General features: G+C 39.4%; 1 protein-coding gene across 8 annotated transcripts in view; it reads right to left on the reverse strand.

Moving 5' to 3' along the window:
* Window positions 1–12,481, reverse strand: part of TLK2 (tousled like kinase 2) — a 137,993-nt gene that overhangs the window by 54,262 nt on the left and 71,250 nt on the right. For all 8 annotated transcript variants that reach the window (XR_009211212.1, XM_032139089.2, XM_032139091.2 and 5 more), the window contains 3 exons: window positions 9,518–9,613; window positions 8,130–8,222; window positions 1,741–1,851 (listed from right to left, as the gene is read on the reverse strand). Coding sequence is in view for 7 of the 8 variants with exons in the window: in XM_032139089.2 (XP_031994980.1) it covers window positions 1,741–1,851; window positions 8,130–8,222; window positions 9,518–9,613 (300 nt within the window). In the remaining variant the exon portion in view is untranslated. The remainder of the gene's footprint in view (window positions 1–1,740; window positions 1,852–8,129; window positions 8,223–9,517; window positions 9,614–12,481) is intronic.

Genomic DNA, 12,481 nt, shown 5'->3' on the forward strand with positions numbered 1-12,481 from the left:
GTACAACTGGCTGAATCTATGCTGATTTCAGGAAGTATTCTAAAACTTCAAAGAAATTATCTGGATTAACATATATTTTATTTTTTCTCACTCTCAGAAAAAATTTTAAAAAGTGGTTTCTTTTCTATAAAGTTGATTAATGAGTCAAAGAATGAAACAAAATTTCCCCCAGTATCTTTGGCCTCAATAAAAGAATCCATTTCACTTTTACTAAAAGACAGTGCTCCCTGTCTTTTTAACAACATTCCAAAGATTTCAGGAAAATAAATCCCCAGTGTATCTCAAACCTCTAGTTTGTTCTTGTAATATTGTCATTAGGAAGTATTGCCTTCTTAAAACTTCTAAGAAATAGGCCGGGCGCAGTGGTGAGCGCCTGTAATCCCAGCACTTTGGGAGGCCAAGACGAGGGGATCACTTGAGGTCAGAAGTTCAAGACCAGCCTGGCCAACATGGCGAAACCCCACAATTCCTCAGGGATCTTGAACTAGAAATACCATTTGACCTAGCAATCCCATTACTGGGTATATACCCAAAGGATGATAAATCATGGTGCTATAAAGACACATGCACACGTATGTTTATTGCAGCACTATTCACAATAGCAAAGACTTGGAACCAAGCCAAATGTCCAACAATGATAGACTGGATTAAGAAAATGTGGCACATACATACCATGGAATACTATGCAGCCATAAAAAATGGTGAGTTCATGTCCTTTGTAGGGACATGGATGAATCTGGAAACCATCATTCTCAGCAAACTATTGCAAGGACAAAAAACCAAACACTGCATGTTCTCACTCATAGGTGGGAATTGAACAATGAGAACACATGGACACAGGAAGGGGAACATCACACACTGAGGCCTGTTGTGGGGTGGGGGAAGTGGGGAGGGATAGCATTAGGAGATATACCTAATGTTAAATGACGAGTTGATGGGTGCAGCACACCAACATGGCACATGTATACATATGTAACTAACCTGCACGTTGTGCACGTGTACCCTAAAACTTAAAGTATAATAAAAAAAAAACACACAAAAATTGGCTGGGCATGGTGGCACACGCCTGTAAACCCAGCTACTCAGGAAGCTGAGGCAGGAGAATCACTTGAATCTGGGAGGCGAAGGCTACAGTGCGCTGAGTTCATGCCACTGCACTCCAGCCTGGATGAGACTCAGCCTCAAAAAAAAAAAAAAAAACAAACTTCTAATAGTCACTAATACCTATTAACAGAGATAAGTGATAATTAACCAATGAATATAATAAAGAGAACATCAGCCAATTAAGTAATCATATACAGGTATATGACAACCTTAATTTTTTAATGCACAAAGCATTAATTATCGCATTATTATATACATAAGTTATTCTAAATGCCATCTCTGAAACAAAAATGCAACTGTTGTTAATGATTCTAATAGTAATAGGATACTCACTTCAATTGATGGAATGAATTTAAGAATTTAGGAGAGCAATACCCCAAATAAACTCAACTAGGACAAGCTGTCTCTGTTCAATATCACACTCAAAGCAATGCACAGCAACAAAGCATATCCCAAATTAACACTCTGGATGCTTGGTCTGGTGTCCATGCGAGGAAAAAATTCTAATTGTCAAATCATGTTCCTAAAAAGCTCTACTTTTAAATATTTTCATCTCAAGTAAGGAATAAGAAGCCACACAATGACACACATTGAGTATCTTGGGATACAGAGTTTAGACCAACATTATTCACTGACCTTTTCTATAAGGAGTTTCTTGCTCATTGTCACACATCTATTTAATCGTTCCTTGTATTTCTCTAGCATCTTTTGCTGTTCATCAATCTGCCGTCTCAAATCACAGTTGGCCTTCAATGAGAAAAAAATGTTTAATTAGCTCCAAGGAAGAAGATTAACAGAAAAGCAGTTTCTAGGGAGAGAAAAACAAAATCATTTCTATATGGTGTTTTATCAAAAGCAAAATTAATGTTCAAACAGGTAAGAAGTAACTATGTCTCAGAAAAAGTAAATAATTCATTCCTTTATTCTCTCATAACATATCATCTATTTGTAAATGATAAATTGAATTACTAACTTGGGCATGTTTTTCTACTGATCATATTTTGCTCCTGCCAATAACCAGTTACAGCTACTCTTGTAATCACAAACACCTAAGCTATCACAAAATAATAACTTAAAAAATGTTAAGGCTGGGAATCGTGGCTCATGCGTGCAATCCTAGCACTTTGGGAGGCCGAGGCGGGCAGATGACTTGAGGTCAGGAGTTCAAGACCAGCCTGGCCCGTGTGGTCAAACCCCATCTCTACTAAATATAAAAAAAATTAGCCAGGTGTGGTGGCGGGAGCCTGTAATTCCAGCTACTCGGGAGGCTGAGGCGGGAGAATCGCTTGAACCCAAAGGCAAGGGTTGCAGTGAGCCACAATCATGCCACTGCACTCCAGCCTAGGTGACAGAGTGAGACTTCATCTCAAAAAAAAAAAAAAAAAAAATTAAACTACACATGTTTAAAATACAAAGAGTGATTAAGCACATACAAAAAAATTACTGAATTTTATGTTTGCTTTGTTCTTTTTCTAGTCGTATTTAAGAAAGATAAATTTGCATAAATGTTCCTCACCAGAGAAGCCAGGCACGCCCATGCCCACAAAAGACAGAACAAACAAACAAGGTCCTGGTTCAAGAATGCCAGAATGTAAATATACAGCTAATTTAGCTGTGGTCAGAAGCCTACAGTGTGGACTAAAAACTTAAAGCCTCCTGCAATAACAGAGAAGGAAAGAACCACTAACCCAAGGATGAATTTGACTTGCAAGTCCTGAATTTATCCCTTTTGTGTTTAAAAAAAAAAAAAAAAAAAGATCTCAGCTCTTCTAGCAAATAATGTTACCTCATAAAAACTCACTTAAATTATGAAAAAGAAAAATCTGTTACGTGTTTCTAAAATACTAAAAAGCACAAACAGAAGATATCACACAATACTCAATTTTTGAGACTTTGTAGCTTCATTAAAATTTTTTATCATTTTTTATTTTGTATAATACAGCATCATTTTTAAAGTAACCCATGGGAAACAGCTTCTGTCTCCAAATGTTTCTCCTCTCCCCATCAGCATTAATTTCTTCCTGTTAGTTTTTGTACAGAACCATATTATCAAAGGCAGAGTGTAACTACATTTGGGTAAGTGTGATTACCAAATTCATACTAAAGAATCTACAAAGCAAAGATCATGTAATGTTTATGGAAAACCCAGTCTACTCATAAGGTGAGTGTTCCCTTGAAATCTATAACCAAATGTATGAAATCAATCAATCTCTTGGCAGTTATTTAAAATGTTAAGAATTCTAAGTTTTTGTGGCTTCTGACACTAATGTCTTCGAGGAGTTCATGTTTAAAGGAACAGCTGGTGGCTGGTGCGCGTGGCTCATGCCTATAATCCGAGCACTCTGGGAGGCCAAGGCAGGAGCATCGCTTGAGCCCAGGAGTTCAAGACCAGCCTCGGCAACATGGCAAAACCTTGTCTCTATAAAATTTTGAAAATTAGCCATGTGTGGTGGCATGCGCCTCTGATACCAGCTGTTCGGGAGGCTGAGGATTGCTTGAGCCTGGGAGGTCGAGGCTGCAGTGAGCTGTGATTGCACCACAGCACTCCAGCCTGGGAGACAGAGCAAGGCACTGTGTCCTTTTTTTAAAAATTTAAAAAAAAAAAAAAGCAGCTGGCTAGTAGCCCCCAATGCAGCCAAACCCAACATCTCACTAAAATGGCAAAATTCAATGAATGATGTCTGAAAGAATATACAAGACATGTAGTCTTTCCCTCACTGTCGATCCTCCAGATCTTCTAGAAGCACAAGTTCTAATCAACCTAAAAACAAGGCAGCTGCCCTCTGTGTCTTCCTTTTTTACTTATTTACTCCTTTAGTACTGCTCTACATACAAATAAAGACTGCAACAGTCTGAAGACGACGGAGTAGAAGGGGCAGTGGTGAGTGAAGGAAACATACTGCTTCTTAGAAAACATAAGCAAACATTTTTTTAAAACTCCTAAAGCAGTACCAAGTTAGGATTCAAGTTTTTCTCATACTCTGTCATCTCAATCTTAAAGTCAGATGATGGAGAAAGGCACGCCCACAATTCTTAGTACAGCAGAGCTTCTCTGTACAAAACCCTGACAGATACTGGAATTTGGCAAGGAGCTTTTTACACCCACAAACCATTTCATTATAAATCTTCGATGGCAATTCAACCAGCACCCAAATGAATAAAAACAGGAATAAGAGCAACTCCATGCAAGTATACACATCTGAACAATGAAAAATACAACACAGTGCTGAGACTACACATGGGTCTCCTCATTCAAAGACAGAGAAAAGGAAATAAAAATAACATTAGTAAATAAAAACAACAACAAAAAAATAGGCCCAAGGAATACAGAAAATCAGCTTGAAAACAATGAAAATGATCACCCACAGAAATCAAAAGAACATTTTAGAATACTTCTTGTCGTATTTCATAAAACGCAAAAAGACATGATATCTAGGAAATAGGAACCAAAAACCCTAGAGAATATACAGAATGGGGTAAGAAAGTATATTAGATGAGGGAAAAAAGCAGGGAAATTTAAAATGTAAATAATAGGCCTGGCATGGTGGCTCACGTCTGTTATCCCAGCACTTTGGGAGGCCAAGGCAGGAGGATTGCTTGAGCCCAAGAGTTCAAGACTAGCCTGGGCAACATAGTGAGACCCTGTTCCTACAAAAAATAAAAAAATTAGCCAAGCACAGTGGCATGTGCCTGTAGTCCCAGCTATTCAGGAGGCTGAAGTGAGAGGACTGCTTGAGCCTGGGAGATGAAGGCTGCAGTGAGCCATGACGGTGCCGTTGCACCCAGCCTAGGCGACAGCAAGACACTGTCTCAAAAAATAAAAATGTAAACAATAAAATCAAAATTCACATGAGCTGCAGTAAATGCCAGAAATATATGGAAGACAGTGTTTAATGAGATTCAGAAGAAAGGGGCAATCACATTAAAATGAGACATAACGTGTTAGAAATAAAGGAGAGAAATCAGAGATTCAAGCTAAGAGTCAAGAAGAAACAAATATAAAGAGGGATAAAAGCATAGTTAGACATAATCACACATTTTCCAAATAAAAATATATAAACCCACATATAGATACACCCTGAGGTAATATTTAATAAATTACGGTGTTTGCTGCTTTGGTCATGAACTTCTCTGAAATACTAAATGCTTGAAAAACTGAAGGAGAAACAGAGAGAGAGAATGTGTGTTATATTTGAGAGGCAGAACAAACAGAACAAGGGGTTATGACACAAAAATCCTGCACACAGTGTTGTCTTTTCATGGGAGGGCAAAAGAGAATTCTCAGGTCTGCAAGGCAGAGAAAATTTAACACTGACAAATCCTTGCTGAAAAATAATCACTTAAAAATGTACCACCATCAACAGATAAAACAAAAACTATAAATAAAAAAATACTGTTGATAAGCTTTGAAATCAGTTGAATAAACAAGTCTAACAATGACTACAAATTTGGTCATAAAGCTGCCTCTGCCTATACTCTATACATAAGAACTTAGTATCATATATAGCAGTAAAAATAATTTAATAATAATAATATAGGCCAAGCGCAGTGACTCACGCCTGTAATCCCAGCACTTTGGCAGACCAAGGCAGGCTGATCACTGCAGGTCAGGAGTTCGAGACCAGCGTGGCCAATATGGCAAAAACCCATCTCTATTAAAAATACAAAAATTAGCCAGGAATTGTGGTGCATGCCTGTAATCCCAGCTACTTGGGAGGCAGAGGCAGGAGAATCACTTGAACTTGGGTGACAAAGTGAGACTGTCTCAAAAAATTAATTAATTAATTAATTAATTAATAATATAAACAGCCAAATGTAGTGGCACATGCCTATAGTCCCAGCTACTTGGGAGGCCGAGGTGGGAGGATCACATCAGGCGGGGACTGGGGAGGGCACAGCTTGCAAGACTGCGCCACCGCACTCCAGCCTGGGTGACAGAGTGAGATCCTGTCTCAAGATAAATATATAAAATTAATAATAATAGCCGGGTACGGTAGCTCACGCCTGTAATCCCAGCACTTTGGGAGGCCGAAGCGGGTGGATCACGAGGTCAGGGGTTTAAGACCAGCCTGACCAACATGGTGAAACCCCGTCTCTCTAAAAATACAAAAATTAGCTGGGCATGGTGGCGGGCGCCCGTAATCCCAGCTACTCAGGAGGCTGAGGCAGGAGAATTGCTTGAACCCAGGAGGTGGAGGTTGCAGTGAGCCAAGATCACACCACTGCACTTCAGCCTGGGCAACAGAGCAAGACTCTGTCTCAAAAAAAAAAAAAAATTAGTAATAATATAAACACACCAGACTTTACTAATAAAGGCCAGACTTAGTTTAGCTATGTGCTGAATTCCAGGTTTTATATAAAAAGGAGTCAAAATACACTATTTTACCCTATGTTTTTATTAAGTACAGAAATATAATACAAGTAAAAAAATTTTGGAGGTCAGATCATCATGAGTACAGTGACTTTTATAATCTGTATTATTAAACATAAATTCAAACAAAATTGTACCAAAGGCCTAATAAGAAAGACTGACAAAGGCAAGGCCACCGATCCCCACCTTGCTGTGTCACAGTAACCCTGGAGGTTTCAGGACCCTAAAGAGTCAGATTAACTACCACATTAGCACAAATAAGGATCAAACCTATACCTTCTAAATCACTAGAGAAGAGAAAAATGCTAGCCAATGTTATTCATAAATTGGTAACATTTATGTATATATTCATTTGTGTGTGTGTGTGTGTGTGTGTGTATATACACACATATCTATTTCAAACAGCTCAAAATTACTGAAAAAAAATGTACCAAATGTTTAATCCCAATTAATGGAATTATGAGTGACATATTTTTCTGTATTTTGTAAAGAGCATGTATAATATTTTTTTTCTTTTTTTGAGGCAGGGTCTTGCTCTGTTGTCCAGGCTGGAGTGCAGCCGCATGAACTTGGCTCACTGCAGCCTAGAGGTCCTGGGCTCAAGCATCTTCCCACCTCAGGCTCCCAGTAGCTGGGACCACAGACACACCACCATGCCTGGCAAACTTTGTATTCTTTTATAGAAATGGGGTCTTGCTGTGTCATGCATGCTGGTTTCGAACCCCTGGTCTCAAGCAATCCTCCTGCCTCAGCCCCCCAAAGTGGCAGGTATGGACCACCATGCCCGGTCCTTTTTACTTTCTTATTTTTTTTTTTTTTGAGATGAAGTATCACTCTGTCGCCCAGGCTGGAATGCAGCGGTGCAATCTCGGCTCACTGCAACCTCTGCCTCCCAGGCTCAAGTGATTCTCCTGTCTCAGCCTCCCAAGTAGCTGGGACTACAGCCGCTTGCCACTACACCAGGATACTGTTTTATATTTTTTTAGTAGAGACAGGGTTTCTTTTCACCATGTTGGCCAGGCTGGTCTCAAACTCCTGACCTCAAGTGATCCACCTGCCTTGGCCTCCCAAAGTGCTGGGATTACAGGTGTGAACCACCATGTCCGGCCCTTTCTACTCTTTAAAAAGTATGAGTCAGTCATGCCAAATTGCATAGTCAAAATATATTGATAAAGTATTTTCTAGCGGTATCTATTTACTTCCAGATGAAGCATTTTAAAGGTTTCTTTTGTAAGCACAAAAAAGTTTGGGTGAGTAGGTTATAAAAGGTACAAAAAGCGAAATGGGCTAAAAAGTCCTTTGAAATAGCTTATAAAATTCAACAATATTAAAATAACTTCTCTGGAATGGGAAAACAACACTTTATACTTATTCCCACAGTTCTAGATGAAATATAACACTCCACATATCTATTTCTCCAATATAAATTCAATCATTAAAATACTACAGTATAAGATTTCCAATTTAAAGGTAGTGTTTAGAATGCAGGAATCTGGTTCCTACTCAGATTCCCTCAATTAAAGAAAAATACCCAAATGTTTATTGTTTCATTGTTATTTGGCTATAGTAATTACTTCTATGATATGTACATAATCCAAATATACATAACAAATGGTGCTTGCTATAAAATCTCTTACCACATTTTAATACTTACTCTTAATAAATCATCTATTCTTCCCTCCTTCTTCTCTAAGTCAGAATTCTTACTGTTTTCTAGTGCAGATATTTTTTCTATTGTGAGGTCCGACTACAGAGACAAAGGTAAAACAAATTTAGGATTAGTCTCAACATATTGTATGTCATCACACTCTTCTCATTACCTTTCTCAGGGGGGAAAAAGCACTTGCTCACACAAATGGCCTAGAATCACATGGCTTAAGAAATGAAATCTGCTTGTCTCATCTCATTCTTCAAGTCCTCTGCTGGGTTCCTTATGTCCCACTACACCTACACTTCAAACACATGTTAATTCTGGAATCAAATGTATGAATTCTCACTACTGTGCACTGAACAATGTAGAAACACGTTACTCCAGAAATGAAACTAACTTTGAATAGAAAAGGATCTCACAGGAGACTTGACACAACTCTCTAAGGAACAAATGCGCCATCTGGTGGAAACAGAGAGCAATCAGAAGGGAAAAGAAGAAGCTACCTGAGTGCTCAACTATCTAACTGAACTGTACAAGAGCTGGTGATTTAGATAAAATTCAAATGTGCTCCAGGGAGTTGTATACCTCTTGAGATTTAAGAAATTCTCCTAGATTGCCAACGATCCTGTCTTGAAAGTAATATACATAGTATCAAAAGAGGCTTCAAGAAAACCCAGTATACTCAAAACTACAAAATGGAAGCTATAGCCACCATCCTTTGCAGATACAATCCTCAAATGTTCAGAACGCTCCCTAAATTAAAGAGTTTCTGAACACAATTTCAGGAGTAAACCATGTTGGTATCTCACATCTGAGAGAAGTTTAGCCAGGTATAAATAAGTAAACAGGAAAAGGAATACATTAACTACTTAAGGAATACATTAATTACTACAGTAAGCAGGAAAAGGAACAAATTAAGGAATTAACATTTATTGAAAGCCTACTACAAGTACACTACTAATAAACATTTTGTATATACTGTCTGAGATCATGAGAATCAACCACATTTTCACAGATGATTTGTACTAAGAAAAACTGAGGCCCAGGCCAGAATGAATTTAGGCCACAGTGCCAGAATCTGAACTTAAGCCTTCAAAGTGTAGGTACTTTTCTTCTGTGGAATACTGTAGGAAACTTTCCTTAACATCATGCTTTAGCATAAGCATTTCTGCTACAACACACCGGAAGAGTAAAGAAAAGCCTCAAAAAATTAAAGCACCTTCCAAAGGACTTTAAATACCCATAATGCAAGTTCTGAATATAATACACACAAATAATGAGGTGGTCAGAGAAATACAGAGAAGTCAGAGAAGAATGACAGACTACACAGGTTAGCCCTTATTCTTACACAGCAGGTATGCCCCTCGATTGATTATCGATCACCAACCTACCTGGGTCTGTCTGTGCTGGATGGAGATCTGTTTTTGGGAGCTGCAGGAATGCTCTGTGTTGCCAGATCCCGTAGATGAGGGACTGTTTTGCTGAGCCTACAATAAAGGTGCATTACCAATCACAGGAAAGTTTGGCATCTTTTTCCACAAACACCTGTATTAATGCAAACAACTCCATAATTTGAATCTCCACAATACAAACCCCTTCTTATGAAAGTGAGAAGTCAGAGCCACGTGGCCAAGAAGTAAGTAAAACAATCCAAATATGAGACAAAGGGCTGGACATGGTGGTTTATACCACGTTCCTGTAAACAGGTTTAAAGTATCAAATGCTTACAAATAAATTTTTAAAGTATGAAAATTAGAGAAAATGAAAAGTTATTCCTGTAATAAGTTGCCTTTTTCACTTGTATTTTCATATGCTTTAGTCAGAAAAGGCTAGTGAAGCATCCAATGCACAGGGGCTGCACACAAAGGACTGTGAACCACTATTCAGAATAGTCTCCTAAACACACAAACATTATCCATGAACACGCAGCGGTCTAAAATCCAGGTTGATTTCTAATACCGTCACTTGCTGACTGGGCATTCTAAGGCATTTTAAATTTATATGGTTTAGGTTCCATAATATAATTAACCTATTCAGGTTATTAACCTATTCAGGTTAATTATATTCTCAATAGTACTTTTTTTTTTTTTTTTGAGACGGAGTCTCGCTCTGTCACCCAGGCTGGAGTGCAGTGGCGCAATGTGGGCTCACTGCAAGCTCCGCCTCCTAGGTTCATGCCATTCTCCTGCCTCAGCCTCCCGAGTAGCTGGGACTACAGGCACCTGCCACCACGCCTGGCTAATTTTTTGTATGTTTAGTGGAGACGGGGTTTCACTGTGTTAGCCAGGATGGTCTTGATCTCCTGACCTCGTGATATGCCCACCTCGGCCTCCCAAAGTGCTGGGATTACAGGCGTGAGCCACCACGCCCAGCCTAATAGTACTTTTTAAAACAAGGTAAAACTGCAGCTAACAAAGTATGACCCATCACAGATGTAAGTAGAAAATAATTCAATATTCTGAGAATCATGGAATAGTAAAAATACAGTACTACTATCTCATCAGAGAATACAGCATTTCCACATGTGAATTTCTTCTGATACTTTCTACATATTCTTTTGATTATTGTTCTTACTCATTAACATATTAACAATGGTATAACCACCATCTATTGAACAAGTTACTGTAACCTAAATGCTTCACTGTCATGGTCACACATTAATTCTTACAAAATCCTATAAGGAGGCTGGGTCAGGTGGCTCACCTGTAATCCTAGCACTTTGGGAGGCTGAATCAGGTGGATCACTTGAGGCCAGAAGCTCGAGACCAGCCTGGCCAACATGGCAAAACCCCATCTTACTAAAAATACAAAAATTAGCTAGGCACGGTGGTGCACACCTGTAATCCCAGCTACTCAAGAGGCTGAGGCAGGAGAATTGCTTGAGCCTGGGAGGCGGAGGTTGCAGTAAGACGAGATCACACCACTGCACTCCAGCCCGGGTGACAGAGCAAGACTCTGTCCTATAAGGTGGTTGTAATTATTAGTTCCATTTTACAGATAAATAAAATAAAAATCAGAGATATTAAGTACCTATGTGGGTTCACAGAGCTAGTAGGTGGGGGAACCAGAACTGGGGGTTGTGTCCACAATAACTGCTCTCAATGACCACAGTAGACTGTTACCACCACCCTGTGAACAAACTAGCACTTCCTACACACGATTTCACTGAAGGCTCACAACAGCCTTATCAGATAGGCAGCATTATTAACGCCATTTTAATGTATCCATTCAATGACTATTTATTAAGTACTCCCTATGTCTAAGCACTGTGCTAGGTGCTAGGTGCACATGGCCAAGAGAAACCACAGACCCAGTCCTTACTCTGCCTTAATGAAGCTTACAATCCAAAAGAAGATTTACTAAACACTTGGTAAATATTTGTTGAAAGAAACTGTTGAATAAACAATTATATAATAAATACACAATCGCAATTAGGATAAGTGCTAAAAGAGCATTTAACAAGGCACATAACCTAATTTAGAGGGTCAGGGATAAACCTTTAAAAAGTTTATGGTTTGAGACTGAGCACAATGGCTCATGCCTGTAATCCTAGCACTTTGGGAGGCCGAGGCGGGTGGATGACCTGGTCAGGAATTCAAGACCAGCCTGGCCAACATGGTGAAACCCCATCTCTACTGGAAATACAAAAAATTAGCCGGCCGCAGTGGTGCAACGCCTGTAATTCCAGCTACTCGGGAGGCTGAGGCAGAACAATCACTTGAACCTGGGAGTCGGAGCTTGCAGTGAGCCAAGATTGTGTCACTTCACTCCAGCCTGGGCAACAAAGCGAGACTTCATCTCAAAAAAAAAAGTTTATGATTTGAGGCTGGGTGTGGTGGCTCAGGCATATAATCCCAGCACTTTGGGAGGCTGAGGCAGGTGGATCAGCTAAGGTCAGAAGTTGAAGACCAGCCTGGCCAACATGGTGAAACCTCATCTCTACTAAAAAAAAAAAAAAAACAAACAAAAAAAAACAAAACAAAAAAACTTAGCCGGGCGTGGTGGTGGTGCACACTGTAATCCCAGCTACTCAGGAGGCTGGGGCAGGAGAATCGCTTGAGCCCGGGAGGGGGAGGCTGCAATGAGCTGAGATCATGCCACTGCACTCCAGCCTGGGTGACAGAGCAAGACTCCGTCTTGCGGTGGGGGTCGCGGGGGGAGTGCCAAGTCTATATAATTCCAAATAACTAAAAATGTTCTCTACTCTAGAATGCAGCAAATCTAATCTTTCCTTACTAATTAAGGGTCATCATTATGAACCTCAAGTATTATAATGCACTAGGATACAAGCATTCTTTCCTTCAGTTATCATTTGATTGCTTTTACAATCCTCTCCTTTTACAATGTGTTTCTAT

The sequence above is a fragment of the Hylobates moloch genome, unplaced genomic scaffold (genome assembly GCF_009828535.3).
Source record: "Hylobates moloch isolate HMO894 unplaced genomic scaffold, HMol_V3 SCAFFOLD_19, whole genome shotgun sequence".
Lineage (NCBI taxonomy): Eukaryota > Metazoa > Chordata > Mammalia > Primates > Hylobatidae > Hylobates > Hylobates moloch.